Source organism: Pantherophis guttatus, chromosome 1 (genome assembly GCF_059756535.1).
Source record: "Pantherophis guttatus breed Tessera chromosome 1, ASM5975653v1, whole genome shotgun sequence".
Taxonomy (NCBI): domain Eukaryota; kingdom Metazoa; phylum Chordata; class Lepidosauria; order Squamata; family Colubridae; genus Pantherophis; species Pantherophis guttatus.
The window spans coordinates 9847848-9862218 of NC_142063.1; the positions used below are offsets into that span (position 1 = coordinate 9847848).

At 46.8% G+C, this 14371-nt stretch overlaps 1 protein-coding gene across 3 annotated transcripts in view; it reads left to right on the plus strand.

Annotated features, from left to right (window-relative positions):
• The window catches only part of SH3GL1 (SH3 domain containing GRB2 like 1, endophilin A2), an 85173-nt gene extending 70802 nt beyond the window's left edge, over positions 1–14371 (plus strand). The window contains exons 6-10 of one of the 3 annotated variants that reach the window (XM_087894830.1): positions 256–414; positions 3011–3114; positions 5713–5840; positions 8580–8633; positions 12146–14371. In XM_087894830.1, the coding sequence (XP_087750956.1) occupies positions 256–414; positions 3011–3114; positions 5713–5840; positions 8580–8633; positions 12146–12345 (645 nt within the window). In that variant the 3' untranslated portion in view covers positions 12346–14371. Of the gene's footprint in view, positions 1–255; positions 415–3010; positions 3115–5712; positions 5841–8576; positions 8634–12145 lie in introns of all 3 variants that reach the window. The other 2 variants (XM_087894786.1, XM_087894869.1) reach the window with 2 other exon arrangements.

A 14371-nucleotide genomic window follows, 5' to 3' on the forward strand; every position in this document is an offset into this window, starting at 1 on the left:
TAAATTATGTCTTACATAATATTATGCAGATGTAATTAATTGGACAAAATGTCCTCATTTGCAGTGTGATTTTATTACACAACCGATCCAGCTCCCTGCAGGCAAATATTCTCCAGTATTACCAGTGCTTGTTAATAACCATTTAATTGGGGGAAAGAATTTGCGTTTGAAAGTAGTTTAACTTGAAAAAGCCGAGCATACCCCATCTCTACTATTTACTATTTTTTTTCCTCCTCCTTCCTCTCCCCCAAAAAGCACCACCTGAAAAAGTTAGAAGGGCGACGTTTGGATTTTGACTACAAAAAGAAACGCCAAGGGAAAATTCCGGATGAAGAACTGCGACAAGCTTTGGAAAAGTTTGAGGAGTCGAAGGAAGTGGCGGAGACGAGTATGCACAATCTTCTCGAGACCGACGTAAGTGTGTGCGTTGCGGCCAAGAACGGAAAGAATTAGAAGCTTTAGGTTGTCCCATGTCAAAATCCTATACTATAGGCCAGACTTCTGGACTTCAACTTGAACTCCTGATCCCCCATTTTTTCATCTGGTGTCTTAACCACTAGACCAAACTGTCTCCCTTAGCAAATTAGCGAATCAGTGGGCTAGGTTCGCACATTAGATTAAGCCCCAAACAAATCACATCCTAGTTTAATTCCAGCCAAGTTCACGATGACAACATGAGTTATAGCACTGGCTTCTAAGCTAATACCTGAGGTAACAAGGAGTCAATCAGAATAGAGGTGGAAGGGACCTTGGAGGTCTTCTAGTCCAACCTCCTACTCAAGCAGAAGAACCTGTACCATTTCAGACAAGTAGCTGTCCAGTCTCTTCTTAAAAATCTCCAGTGTTGGAGCATTCACAACTTCTGGTGGCAAGCTGTTCCACTGATTAATTGTTCTGACTGTCCTTAATTCCAGTTTGCTTCTCTCCTTTTTTTTATTTTTTTATTAAAGAGTTTTACAAAAAATTTTACAAATATTTCCCCCTCCCCCCCCCTCCCTTCCTTACCCTCCCGCTCCCCACCCCTGAACTTCCCGGAACAAAATACAGGGTATAACAATTAAGAATCATATACTAAGCTAAGCTATCTATCTATGGACTCCTATCCCCTCCTTCACACTTTAACTCCCCTTTTACTTAACTAAATATGAATACTCTTAATTTTTCTATTCATTCATAAGCTATTTGATACTTTTTAGTCTGATATTTGTTTTGAATATAATCAATCCATCTTCTCCATTCCGATATATATCTTTCTTGTGAATGGTCTTTCAAATATGCTGAAATTTTTGCCATTTCTGCTAAATTCGCTATTTTTAATGTCCATTCTTCAATAGTAGGCAAATCTTCCTTCTTCCAATATTGCGCCACCAAAAGTCTAGCTGCAGTTATTAAATTCAAAATCAATTTAGTCTCTATAACCGTACAATCTGTAATTATACCCAACAAAAACAACTGTGGAGTAAACCTTATCTTCTTTTTAAGAATATTTTGAAGAATCCACCATATTTTTATCCAAAATGCTTTAACTTTTTTACAAGTCCACCATATATGATAATAGGTGGCATCATCACAATCACATCTCCAACACTTAGATTGCAAATTCGGATACATACAGGCTAGCTTTTTAGGGTCTAAATGCCATCCGTAAAACATTTTATAAACATTTTCTCTTAAATTTTGCGCTTGCGTAAATTTCACATTTCTAACCCATATTTTTTCCCAAGTTTCCAACATTATTGGTTCCTGAATATTTTGTGCCAGTTTGCTTCTCTCCTTGATGTGTTTCCACCCATTCTTTCTTGTCCTGCCTTCAGGTGCTTTGGAGAATAGGTTGACCTCCTCTTCTTTTTGGCAGCCCCCTTAGAATTCCCCAGGCAGCATGGCTGACTGGGGGATTCTGGGAGTTGAAGTCCACAAGTCCTAGAGTTGCCAGGATTGGACACCCCCTGCTCTAGAGTCAGGCCTAAACGAGGGGGGAAAATGCTCTTAATTAGGATACTCCTATTCTGGTATCTACAGGGACGCGGTGGCTCAGTGGCTAAGATGCTGAGCTTGTCGATCAAAAGGTTGGCAGTTCAGCGGTTCGAATCCCTAGTGCCGCGTAACGGGGTGAGCTCCCGTGACTTGTCCCAGCTTCTGCCAACCTAGCAGTTTGAAAGCAGGTAAAAAATGCAAGTAGAAAAATAGGAACCACCTTTGGTGGGAAGGGAACAGCGTTCCGTGCGCCTTTGGCGTTGAGTCATGCCGGCCACATGACCACAGAGACGTCTTCGGACAGCGCTGGCTCTTCGGCTTTGAAATGGAGATGAGCACGGCCCCCTAGAGTCAGGAACGACTAGCACATATGTGCGAGGAGAACCTTTACCTTTACTATTCTGGTATCTGTGAAAATGCTCCTGTCCCAGTGGTGAAATCTAACATTTGTTACTACCGGTTCTGTGGGCGTGGCTTGGTGGTGGGGGGTAATGTGACTGGGTGGGCGTGGCCATTTTTTTTTTTTACTTTTAAAACCATTTTTTCTACAGCCTCTTCCGCGAAGAGGTTGTAAAAAAATGCTTTCAAAAGGCTCTGACGATCCCAGCTGAGATCGTCAGAGGCTTTTTTTCTTTTAAATGCCTCTGACGATCAGGCAACTCAGCTTGGATCATCAGAGGCATTTAAAAGGAAAAAAACCCTTTCTTTCTTTTAAAAGTCTTTGACGATCCCAGCTGAGCTGCATGATCATCGGAGGCTTTTTTTTTTACTTTTAAAGGCATTTTTTCGGCCGAAGAGGTTGTAGAAAAACTGCTCAGCTGGGCATGGGGGGGGGGGGGCAGGGATTTTTGCTACCGGTTCTCCGAACTACCTGCCTCCATCGCTACTGGATCAGGTGATCCGGTCCGAACCGGTAGCATTTCACCCCTGTCCTGTCCCATTTGGAAAGGTTTAAGGATGATGCAGCAAACGTGGAAAGATGATTGTGGCTGGTTCAACAAACCGTGGTTGGAATTGTCCTTTGTCTTTGCTACAGATCGAGCAAGTCAGCCAGCTTTCCGCTCTGGTGGACGCGCAACTCGACTACCACAAACAAGCCGTGCAGATTCTGGACGAGTTAGCGGAGAAGCTGAAACGCAGGTCAGCTGGGGACGAGGGGGGGGCAGGGCTCTCTCAAAGGTCGTTCCTCGACTTACGACCGTTTGCTTAGCAACCGTGGGAAGTTAACCGCGGCGCTGTAAAAGTGTACGACCAGTCCTTGCGCTTGGGGACCGGGATTTCTGTTGCTTAGCAAAGCGGTTCTTAAGCGAAACACACTCAATTTTTACGGCCCCTTTTTGCCACTGTCGTTTGGCAAGTCACTGCAGTTGTGAACTAAATCATGTGGTCGTTAAACGAATCCAGCTTCTCTCCTCCTCCCCCCCTCCCCCTCCCCCCACAAAATAGCGATCACGCGATCCCAATTGTTGGAAATACATACTGGTTGCACCCAAATTTGATCACGTGACTTGGGGGAATGCTGCGTCCGTTTTACGTGCGAGGACTGAACGGTTATACCTGTACACTGGCAACCTCCATCTGATACAGATAGTCCTCGACTTACGACCACAATGGAGCCCAACATTCCTGTCGCTAAGTGAGACATCTGTTAAGTGAGGTTTGCTCCCGTTTTACGACCTTTCTTGCCATCGTCATTAAGGGGATTGGTGCAGTTGTTAAGTTAGTAACAAAGTTGTTAAGTGAATCCGGCTTCCCCATTAATTTTGCTGGTCAGAAGGGGATCACATGACCCCGAGATGTTAACCGTCACAAATATGAGACCGTTGCCATGTGTGTGAATTCTGATCACGTGGCCTCGGGGATGCTACAATGGTCGTAAGTGGGAAAAATGGTCATAAGTCGCTTTTTTCAGTGCTGTTGTAACTTCTGTTACAACAACTTGTAACTTCTTACTGTTGTAAGTTGAGGACTACCTATGGATAACAAGGTCTAACCAGAGGTGGTTTTCAGCAGGTTCTGACCAGTTCTGGAGAACCGGTAGCGGAAATTTTGAGTAGTTCGGAGAACCGGGAGTAAAAATTCTGATTGGCCCCGTCCCCATCTATTCTCTGCCTCCCGAGTCCCAGCTGATCAGGAGGAAATGGAGATTTTGCAGTAACCTTTCCCTGGAGTGGGGTGGAAATGGAGATTTTGCAGTAACTTTCCACTGGAATGGGGTGGGAATGGAGATTTTACAGTATCCTTCCCCTGCCACACCCACAAGCCACGCCCACCAAGCTATGCCACGCCCACCAAGCCACACCCACAGAACCAGTAGTAAAAAAATCTCTCTCTGGCTGTCTGTGGGAATGTCCTTGGTTTCCAAAAGAAAGTATTTTGTTTTGGCTACAAAACCCCAGTTATCTCTATTCCCCTCTTCCTACCATCCCCCGGAGACCATTTAAGCTCATGCCGAGTGCTTCAGTGACTCCATCCATCCACCTCGTTCTCTGCCGTCCCCTTCTTCTTTTGCCCTCAATCTTTCCCAGCATCAGGCTCTTCTCCAGGGAGTCCTTCCTTCTCATTAGGTGGCCAAAGGATTTGAGTTTCCTCTTCAGGACCTGGTCTTCTAAAGAGCAGTCAGGGTTGATCTCCTCTAGGACTGACCGGTTGGATCACCTTGCAGTAAAAGGGATCTCGCAGGAGTCTTCTCCAGCATCATCATTCAAAGGCCTCAATTCTTTGGCGCTTGGCCTACCTTATGGTCCAACTTTCACAGCCATACATTGCAACTGGGAACACCATCGCCTTGACTATACGCACTCTGCTTTTTAGGATGCTGTCTAGCTTTGCCATAGCTTTCCTCCCCAGGAGCAAGCGTCTTTTAATTCCTTGGCTGCAGTCCCCATCTGCGGTGATCTTGGAGCCCGGGAAAATAAAATCTGTCACTGCCTCCATTTCTTCTCCATCTATTTGCCAGGAATTGAGAGGGCCGGATGCCATGATCTTAGTTTTCTTAATGTTGAATTTCAAGCTAACTTTTGCACTCTCCTCCTTCACCCGCATCAAAAGGCTCTTTAGTTCCTCTTCGCTTTAGTCCATTAAGAGTGGTATCATCTGCATATCTGAGGTTGTTGATATTTCTCCCGGCATTCTTAATTCCGACTTGACTTATACATACCCTGTTTCCCTGAAAATAAGACATCCCCTGATAATAAGCCCAATCGGGCTTTTGAGCGCATGCGCTAAAATAAGCCTCCCCCTGAAAATAAGCCCTCCTTGAAAATATTCAAACGCAGAGCTGGAAATCTGGTAAGACGGCAAGAGGAGCCCCATCTTGCTCCACGTGCCCCAAAATAATAAGACCTCCCCAAAAATAAGGCCAAGCGCTTATTTCGGGGTTCAAAATAATATAAGACAGGATCTTATTTTTGGGGAAACACGGTAGCATCAATAATAATAACAATATTTACTTGTACATAGTGGTATTCTTCCAGCTTCTAATTTCAATCTTTATTGTCTAACCCAGAGGTTTTCAAACTTGGCAGTTTAAGACTTGTGGACTTCAACTCCCAGAATTCTGCAGCCAGCATAGTTATGCTCTCTGGAGAATTCTGGGAGTTGAAGTCCACAAGTCTTAAAGCTGCCTAGTTTGAAGACTTCTGGTCTAACCATTTGTAAAAAAAAATCCCGTGTTAAAAAGTATTCTGTTATTCCGACTGACAGTCTGTTGTGGGTTTTTTTTCTCCCGGTTTCTAGAGTACGAGACACTTCTTCACGCCCCAAGCGAGAATATAAACCGAAGCCCAGGGAACCCTACGAATTCGGAGAGCCTGCAGATCAGTCCAACGGCGGATTTTCCTGCAACCCAGCACCCAAAGTCTCCGGTAAGAGCCAGTCGGATACGGACCGAAAGCTCGCTGCAGTGACCTGAAATGAATGTTAAAAGAGAGTGGTTTTATCCCATTTTGCGAATTGCCTTCCGAGCTTAGCGGGAAACCATTTTTATTTATCTATCTATCTATCTATCTATCTATCTATTTATCTATCTATCTATCTATCTATCTATCAAATTTCTATATCGCCCTACTCCCGGAGGACTCAGGGCGGTGAACAGCCCAGGTAAAATACAGATAATACAAACATTAAAAGTCCCTTAAAATTATTAAATATTTTGGCCGAAAATTTTGAATTTTGAATGATTGCAGCTGCTGATCCGGTTTCTTTGAAAGCCTGGGGTTTGAGGAGCCCCCCTGCACTTCTGGCTCCCCTGCCTTGTGCTCAGAAAAACAAACTCTTGTTTACTGCTGCTCCTCCAAGAGCTTCGGGATCATTAGGGGGCTGAATGTAGATGTTCTGAGCTAGGCTTCCTCAGTCAGTAAAACCCACGGGTAGTCCCAAAAACCTGTTTTATTTTAACAGCTGTGAATTCTGTTCATTCACAGATGAGTCCCAAATAGTTGTAAAGAGTCCTTCGGGATAAGGCTGATAATCACCCACCTTTATCTCCCTTGACACGCTGCCAAAGACCTAATTGGCAAAGCCACACGGAGTCCAGAATCAAACAGAGCTTCAGGCTTTAAACTGAACAGAATTAACAACGTTGCTTCCTGCAAAGGCTCACGTGCTTTTTCTCTTCTTTTAAGTCTTACGGGAAGGGCCAATCATCTCCAAGCCTTACTCCCGAGTCGTCCCTTCTGTTTTAACTGTTCTTGCCACCTGGCAGCTCTGCGCATGCGCGCACTGGGAACAGGCTCACCCTGTTCCTCTGCCTTGCTGAGGTCTGACTCTGGAGGCTCCGGATGCAGCACGTACCTCCCAAATGGCCCTTTCTCTGCCTCCGACGCAGAACCCTCGTCCGAACCTTCCCCAGACTCCAGGACTGGCCCATGGCCCTCCCCAGACTCCTCACTGTCCGACTCTGTTGCCAGCTCCGCAGGCTGCCCACAACTGTAGAGTCAATGTTCAGTTTTAACCACAGGAGCATTTGAGCTAGATTGATCTAGTGGGAAAGGCACTGGATTAGAAACCAGGAGACGGTGAGTTCTAGCCCCACCCTAGGAATGAAAGCCAGCTGGGTGACTTTGGGCCAGTCATTGGGAGATGAGGAGTTTAGTCCCGCCTTAGGCATGAAAGCCAGTTGATTGGCTTTGGGCCAATCACTGGGAGATGGGGAATTCTAGTCCTGCCTTAGACATGAAAGTCAGCTGGGTGATTTTGGGCCGATCACCAGGGGACTGGAAGTTCTAGTTCCGCCTCAGCCAATTTAGACATAAAAGCCAGTTGGTGACTTTGGGCCAATCACAGGAGACTGTGAGTTCTAGTCCTGCCTTAATCATGAAAGCCAATCTGGTGAGTTTGGGCCAATCACCAGGAGATGGTGAATTCTAGTCCTGCCTTAGGCATGAAAGCCAGCTGGGCGATTGCTGGCCAATGACCAGGAGGTCGTGAATTCTAGTCCCATCTTAAGCATGAGAGCCAACTGGGTGACTTTGGGCCGGCCAGTCTCTCTCAGCCCAATCTGCCTCACAGGGTTGTTGTGCAATGGAGCATTCAATATGTTCGTTACCTTGGATTACTTTTTAAAGGCAGGATAAACATTAAATGAATAAAGCCTCCTGGCCAAGAGACCTTTTCTTAAAGACATAAAGAATCTCTGCCTCTGAACTCCCTTGTCTTGAGCAAGAGGTAGGACTAGATAATCTCCAGCTGCCCCTCTAGGTTATCCTCCAATCACTTAAGGAGGGGGGAACAAAGGACCTCACCATCTCAACCCACCCCAAGCAGAATTTATGTTTTTTCCATTTTCAGCAGCCCATTTCATAGCTGAAATATTTTGCCTTTCTTTTGGGCAGGAAAAAAATAATTGTACAGGGAGTCCTTGACTTATGACCGTATCCCCAATCCTTGCCAAAATTTCCCAGGTTACTGGAATCTTCCTGTTTTGGGGGTGGAGGGGAAAGAAAGAGGGGCTCCCTAGCCTCGCCTAGCCCAGCCCCCCCCTGGACTCCATTGCTGTTGCTGCTTCTTTGTGTCGCCCCGCGGAGCGTTCCTCCCCTCCCCTAGGCAGGTAGTCCTCGACTTACAACCACAAGCCTCCCCCGCCCCAAAACCTCCATTGCAAATCAAGACTATTGTAAAGCGACTTTTCCCCCCATTTTACAACCTTTCTTGACGCTGTCATTAAGCGAGTAACATGGCGGTTCAGCGAACCCGGCTTCCCCGTTGACTTTGCTCGTCAGAAGGTCACCAAAGGGCATCCCGTGAGACCTCTGGGGACCGTCATAAATACGAGTCAGTCACCCAGCGTCCCCGTTTTGATCACGTGACCGTGGGGGGGGGAATGCCGCAACGGTAGTAAGTGTGAAAGGCGGTTCCTAAGTGGGTTTTTTTCAGTGCCGTCGTCGCTCCGAACGGTTGCTAAACGAACGGTTGTAAGTCGAGGACCACACCTCGTGTGTTTCGAGTTGTCGCCTGCAGAGATCTTTTGTGTCAGAATGGCTGCTTGTGAGCCAGCGAAGTGAGCGAGCATGTCGGTTTTTATTTTATTTTATTTTATTTTATTTTATTTTATTTTATTTTATTATTATTCCATGTTCGTTTGTTTGTTTCCTTTTTGCAAGCAGCTTCCTCTTCCTTCCGATCCGAAAAGCCATCCCGGACTCCCAGCAGGATATTTTGTGAGTGCTTCCGCGCCCTCCCCGCTTTCAAACTTCCTGCCTTCCCCTCTTCTTCCCTCCCTTCCCTCTTTCCTGCATGGATGCATGAGAACCCCCCCCCCCCCGCTTTCCCCCTTCCTCCGTCCCGTTCCCTGCTGCATGAAACCGGAGCTGGGGCTTTCTGTGTGCTGTAGTTGTGTGTCCATGGATCTTGGCCAATGCTCGGGGCCTTCGAAGGGACTCGGGTTTCTAGTCCTTATGGCCACAACAGAGGCAGTTCCAAGAGAACCGTAGCAACAGGGTGGAGCAGTTAGGTTCCTCTCTGAACTTGGTTCCTTTTCCTGCAAATGATCCGTTACTTAGGAGCATTTTAGGGTGGCCTAGATTATGGGGGAGCTGGGGAATTGTTCCTCTTTGGTTCAGGGGCATGGCCTGCCAGCGGAATCGAGTTAGGCATTTTTCATTCATTCATTCATACATTCAAATATATTTCAAATTTCTTCAATCACCCATCATTCATTTATTTATTTATTCATACACATACCGTATTTTCCGGCGTATAAGACAACTGGGCGTATAAGACGACCCCCAACTTTTCCTGTTAAAATATAGGGTTTGGGCTATACTCACCGTATAAGACTACCCCTCTTCCTACGCACGCCAAATAAAAATTAAAAAACATCAACTGGCTCACCCACAATGTAAAAGCAGCTGTGCTAGACCCAAAATGGCCCCTGCAACAAGCAGGAAACTCACACAGCCACAAAAAGCCCCAAAAAAACAACTTTCACACTTTACACACACACAACACAACACAACACAACACAACTGGCTCACCCACAATGTAAAAGCAGCTGTGCTAGACCCAAAATGGCCCCTGCAACAAGCAGGAACCTCACACAGCCACAAAAAGCCCCAAAAAACAACTTTCACACTTTACACACACAAAATTCCACATACAGCTTTGTGAGATTTTGTGTGTTTGTGTAGTTAGAGTGAAACACTACAGAAACACACTAAATCTCAGAAAGCTGCACAAATATTATTTTATTTTATTTTTATGTGAAAGCTAAATTTAAAACTTCCTAAACTTTAAATGGCTAGGTCTAAAAAAGAACAACTAAAAAAAACCCCAATTAACTATTTTTTTTAAAGCTCCCAAAGGGGGAAAAAACTTACCCAATAGAACAGGGGTCTCCAACCTTGGCAACTTTAAGACTTGTAGACTTCAACTCCCAGAATTCCTCAGCCAGCTTTGTTTTGCTGGCTGAGGAATTCTGGGAGTTGAAGTCCACAACTCCCTGCCTGCTTGATTGCAGGCAGGGAGTGGCTTGCTGATGGAATGGATTCAGGCAAGCGAAGCAAGGCAAGCGTTGCGACTAGCAGCTAAGGTAAGCAAGCTGGAGGGGGAAAACTTTTTTCCTTTTACAGGGCTCTGGCGATCCCAGCTGCGTTGCCTGATTAGCAGGCAATGCAGCTGGGATCGTCAGAGCTTGGATCGCCAGAGCCCTGTAAAAGGAAAAAAGTTTTTTTCTTTTACATGGCTCTGGCGATCCTAGCTGAGTTGCCTGATTAGCAGGCAAAGCTGGGATCGTCAGAGCTTGGATCGCCAGAGCCATTTAAGGCTCGTCAGAGCCTTTCGGGCTGGTCTGCCTGGTTACAGGAGAACGACACCCGGCGTATAAGATGACCCCCGACTTTTGAGAAGATTTTCATGTGTTAAAAAGTCGTCTTATACGCCGGAAAATACAGTACATTCATCCAAGCCTGTTTCAAATTTCTTAAATCACCCATCATTCATTCAGTCAGTCAGTCAGTTATTTATTTATTTATTTATTTATTTATTCATACATACATACAAGTATGTTTCAAATTTCTTAAATCACTCATTTATTTATTCATATATTCATTCATTCATTCAATTATATTTCATACTTCTTAAATCACCCTTCATTCATTCATTCATTCATTCATTCATTCATTCATTCATTCATATTTCATACTTCTTAAATCACCCCTCTCTCCCAGATAATGCAAGGTGCTGTATGACTTATGACATATTGGCCAGCACTGATCTAGATCAGGGATCCCCAAACTTCGGCAACTTTAAGACTTGTGGACTTCAACTCCCAGAATTCCTCAACCAGCCATGGGAGTTGAATTCTGGGAGTGGAAGTCCACAAGTTGCCAAGTTTAGAGACTCTGTTCTAGACCATGTCCGCCCAAAGGGAGGAGTTGAATGGTGCTGCTTCCATTCGTTGGACTACAAGTCCCAGCATTCTATGCATGTTGATAGACAAAAGGCCCCATGTCTCCACTCTGGTGAGCCAGTCAAGGGAAGTTGACTGGCGCTATTTCCATTAGTTGGACTACAAGTCCCAGCATGCCTTGACCGTTTGAGAGCCAGAGGCCATGTGTCTTCTATACTTTTGAGCCAGTCAAGGGTGGTTGAGTAGTACTATTCTCATTTGCTGGACTACAAGTCCCAGCGTTCCATGTGCTTTGAAAGCCATTTTTCCACCTTTGACAGCAAGTCAAGGGCGGTTGAGTGGTGCTGTCCCTGTTCGTTGGACTACAAGTCCCAGCATGCCTTGATCTTTGAGAGCCAAAAGCCATGCGGCTTCCACCCTTTTGAGACAGTCAACGGTAGTTGAATACTGCTACTCCCGTTTGTTGGACTACAAGTTCCAGCATTCCATGTTCTTTGACAGTCAAAGGCCGCATATCTCCAGTCGAGGGAAGTTGAGTGGAGCTCCTCCAGCTCATTGAACTACAAGCCCCAGCATGCCTTGTGCTTGGGGATTCAGTGGCCATGTGTCTTCCACCCTTGCCAGGCAGTGGCACTCCTCCCGTTCATTGAACTCCAAATCCCAGCATTCCATGTGCTTTGATGGCTAAAGGCTTCAACCCTTGTGAGCCAGTCCAGGGAGGTTGAATGGTGCTATTCTCATTTCTTGAACTACGATTCCCAGCATTCTGTGCACTTTGAAAGCCAAAGGCCAAACCACCTTCGTGAGCCAGTCAAGGACATTCATTCATTCATTGAACTCCATTATTTCCCTGTTGAACTCCAAGTCCCAGCATTCCATGGGCTTTGACAGCTAAAAGGCTTCCACCTTCATGAGCCTGTCCAGTGCAGTTGAATGGGGCTATTCTCAATTTTCAAACTACAATTCCCAGCATTCCCTGCACTTCAAAAGCCAAAGACCCCATGGCTTCCACACTTGTGAGCCACTCAAGGGCATCCTTCTTGTTCATTCATTGAACTACAAGTCTATCGCCCTATTGGACTACAATTCCCAGCATTCCATGCACTTTGAAAGCCCCAAAGACCACATGTCTTCCACCCTTGTGAGCCAGTCCAGGACGACTGAACGGGGCTATTCTCATTTCTTGAACTACAATTCCCAGCATTCCATGCACTTTTGTCAGCCAATGGCTTGTCACTCGGATGGGGATGTCAATTGAGGCTGGTGGATTGAAGGGCACCTGTCGGCTAATCTCTCCTCCTCTCCTCCCCCCCCCCACCCCAGCCTCACACCTGGACCAGCCCTGCTGCAAGGCGTTGTACGACTTCGAGCCAGAGAACGAGGGCGAGCTGGGCTTCAAAGAAGGCGACATCATCACGCTGACCAACCAAATCGACGAGAACTGGTACGAGGGCATGATCCACGGCCAGTCGGGCTTCTTCCCTCTCAACTACGTGGAAGTCCTCGTCCCGCTACCTCAGTGAAACGGCTGGCGGCCTTCTCCGTGGCTCTTCCGTCCTCCTTTCTCCTCCTCCTCCTCCTCCTCCTCCACTTCCTCTTCCTCTTCCTCCCTTCCCGGCTGACCGACGCAACAGCCGGGGATGGAGATGATCCTTCCTTACATTCCAGGGATGAAAGGGTCTATCCGACACTAATTTCCCCTTTCGGGGTTGGGTGGGAAGCTTTTTGGAAAAGGTGCCAAGGGCCGGTCCCGGAGGCTGTAGTCAAGCCGGGCGGCTAAGACCTCACTTTGGGGTGTGGTGAGGTTAGGGTCTAAGAAGCACAAAGAGGCCATAACTGCTTCCGTTGGGTGTAAGGAGCTCTCTTCTCCATGTTGGTTCATCCAGGTCCTCCTTGTGGCTTTCGAAACATCTCCAGGACCAACAAGGTGGCTTGTTTAGAGAATAGAGGTCTATGGGGATTGTGTGGTGTGTGTGTGTGTGTGTGTGTGTGTGTGTGTGTGTGTGTATGCTAGCTCCAGGCATTGCGTGGAGCAGCAATCACCGTCTGCCTTTCCACAGATGGGTTCTTCTTCCACCATCAGGGCCCTTCTTCCTTGTCCATGTTCTCCTTGAGCTTCTGCTAAAGCAGGTTGACCACCAATGAATGGCCTTTCCAGATAGGTCTGGCCACCATTCCCAGAAATCCCTAAGCCAGCATCGCCAATCGATTTCCAGGAATTGTCATTCAATATCCAAAGGTTTTAAGTCATGGGTGATTGGTAAGGACTTGGTTCCGAAGTTTTTCAGTGTTTTGATCCTTGGTGGCCCAACGTGGACCATGCCCTTTTGTAGAACACCAACCTTGACAGTCCTGGGGTGGGAAGATCCACCTTTCAACCACAGGAGCAGAGACTTATGGGATGCCTGTATCCATAATTCGTCCCACAAGATGCAAACTTAACAGCCCACACTTCCTTGGCCCAAGTAGAGGAAGCCATCTTGGGTGCCCTTCAAACCTTTCCGCCATCCGTCGTCATCTTGAAGGCACCGCATTAGATCCTCAGTGAGTGCATCCAGTCTCGGCTTCCTGCCTTTCGAGCTCCTCAGGTTAACTCCGACGAATCTGCCTACACTACAGACAAACCAGGAAGCACTTTTGGGGCCTGTCCCGGCTTCTGCCAAAGAAACTGGGGACTTGTGGGTAACGGAGGGGCTAAACCCCACGGCAAAACTGGCCTGCATCCGTGGCTTGAAGAGAAAACTGGGGTTGACGGGGGCCTTGAATTAGTGTTTCTCAACAGTGGCCCCTTTAAGAGGGGTGGACTTCAATTCCCAGAATTCCCCAGCCAGCTTTGCTGGCTGGGGAATTCTGGGAGTTGTAGTCCACCTTTCTTAAAGGGGCCACTGTTGAGAAACACTGCCTTAAAAATTCAGGATTGAACTGGGAGAGGATTCCTTTTCTCCCTGGGACCTACATCCTGCCGGATATCTGGGGAGGGGGGGGGGATATTCCAACTTTTTCGCTTTCCTGGCAATTTAAACGTGGTCTTTGTGCTTTCTCGCTGCAGGCAGCTGGGCTAAATTCCACATACGCTAGTGGTTGGATTTTTTTTTTTTTCCTATTTCCCTTCCAGGAGTTGTGTGTTTGGGGGCACCGGGAGGGGGGGCAGAAATAGAGTGGATTGTAAAACCTGTGCTACCCACCACCCACCCACCAATCCAGTGGCTCCCCGCAATTTTTTCTAAGGCACTTATTTTTGGGGGGAAGGGAGTGGGAGTCATCCTCCCCGTCCTTTTCATCAATTTTTTGGAAAGGGTTGGTGGGCTCGCAGCTTTGAGGGACATACATCTTATGGGAAGTGGGGGTGGGGGCTTGTATTTGAATTTCTAATTTACCGATTCGCTCCCCCGCCTCTCTTTTCCCAAAAAGGGCTTTATCCTTTGTCGAAATTTGAACCCAGAGCCCTTGGCAGCTTACTAAGGATGGGCCAGTGCTGGCACCAGTTTTGGGAAAGAGGAATTAATGGGTTGCAGAGAAAAATCAATAAAATCCGTACTTTATATGGGA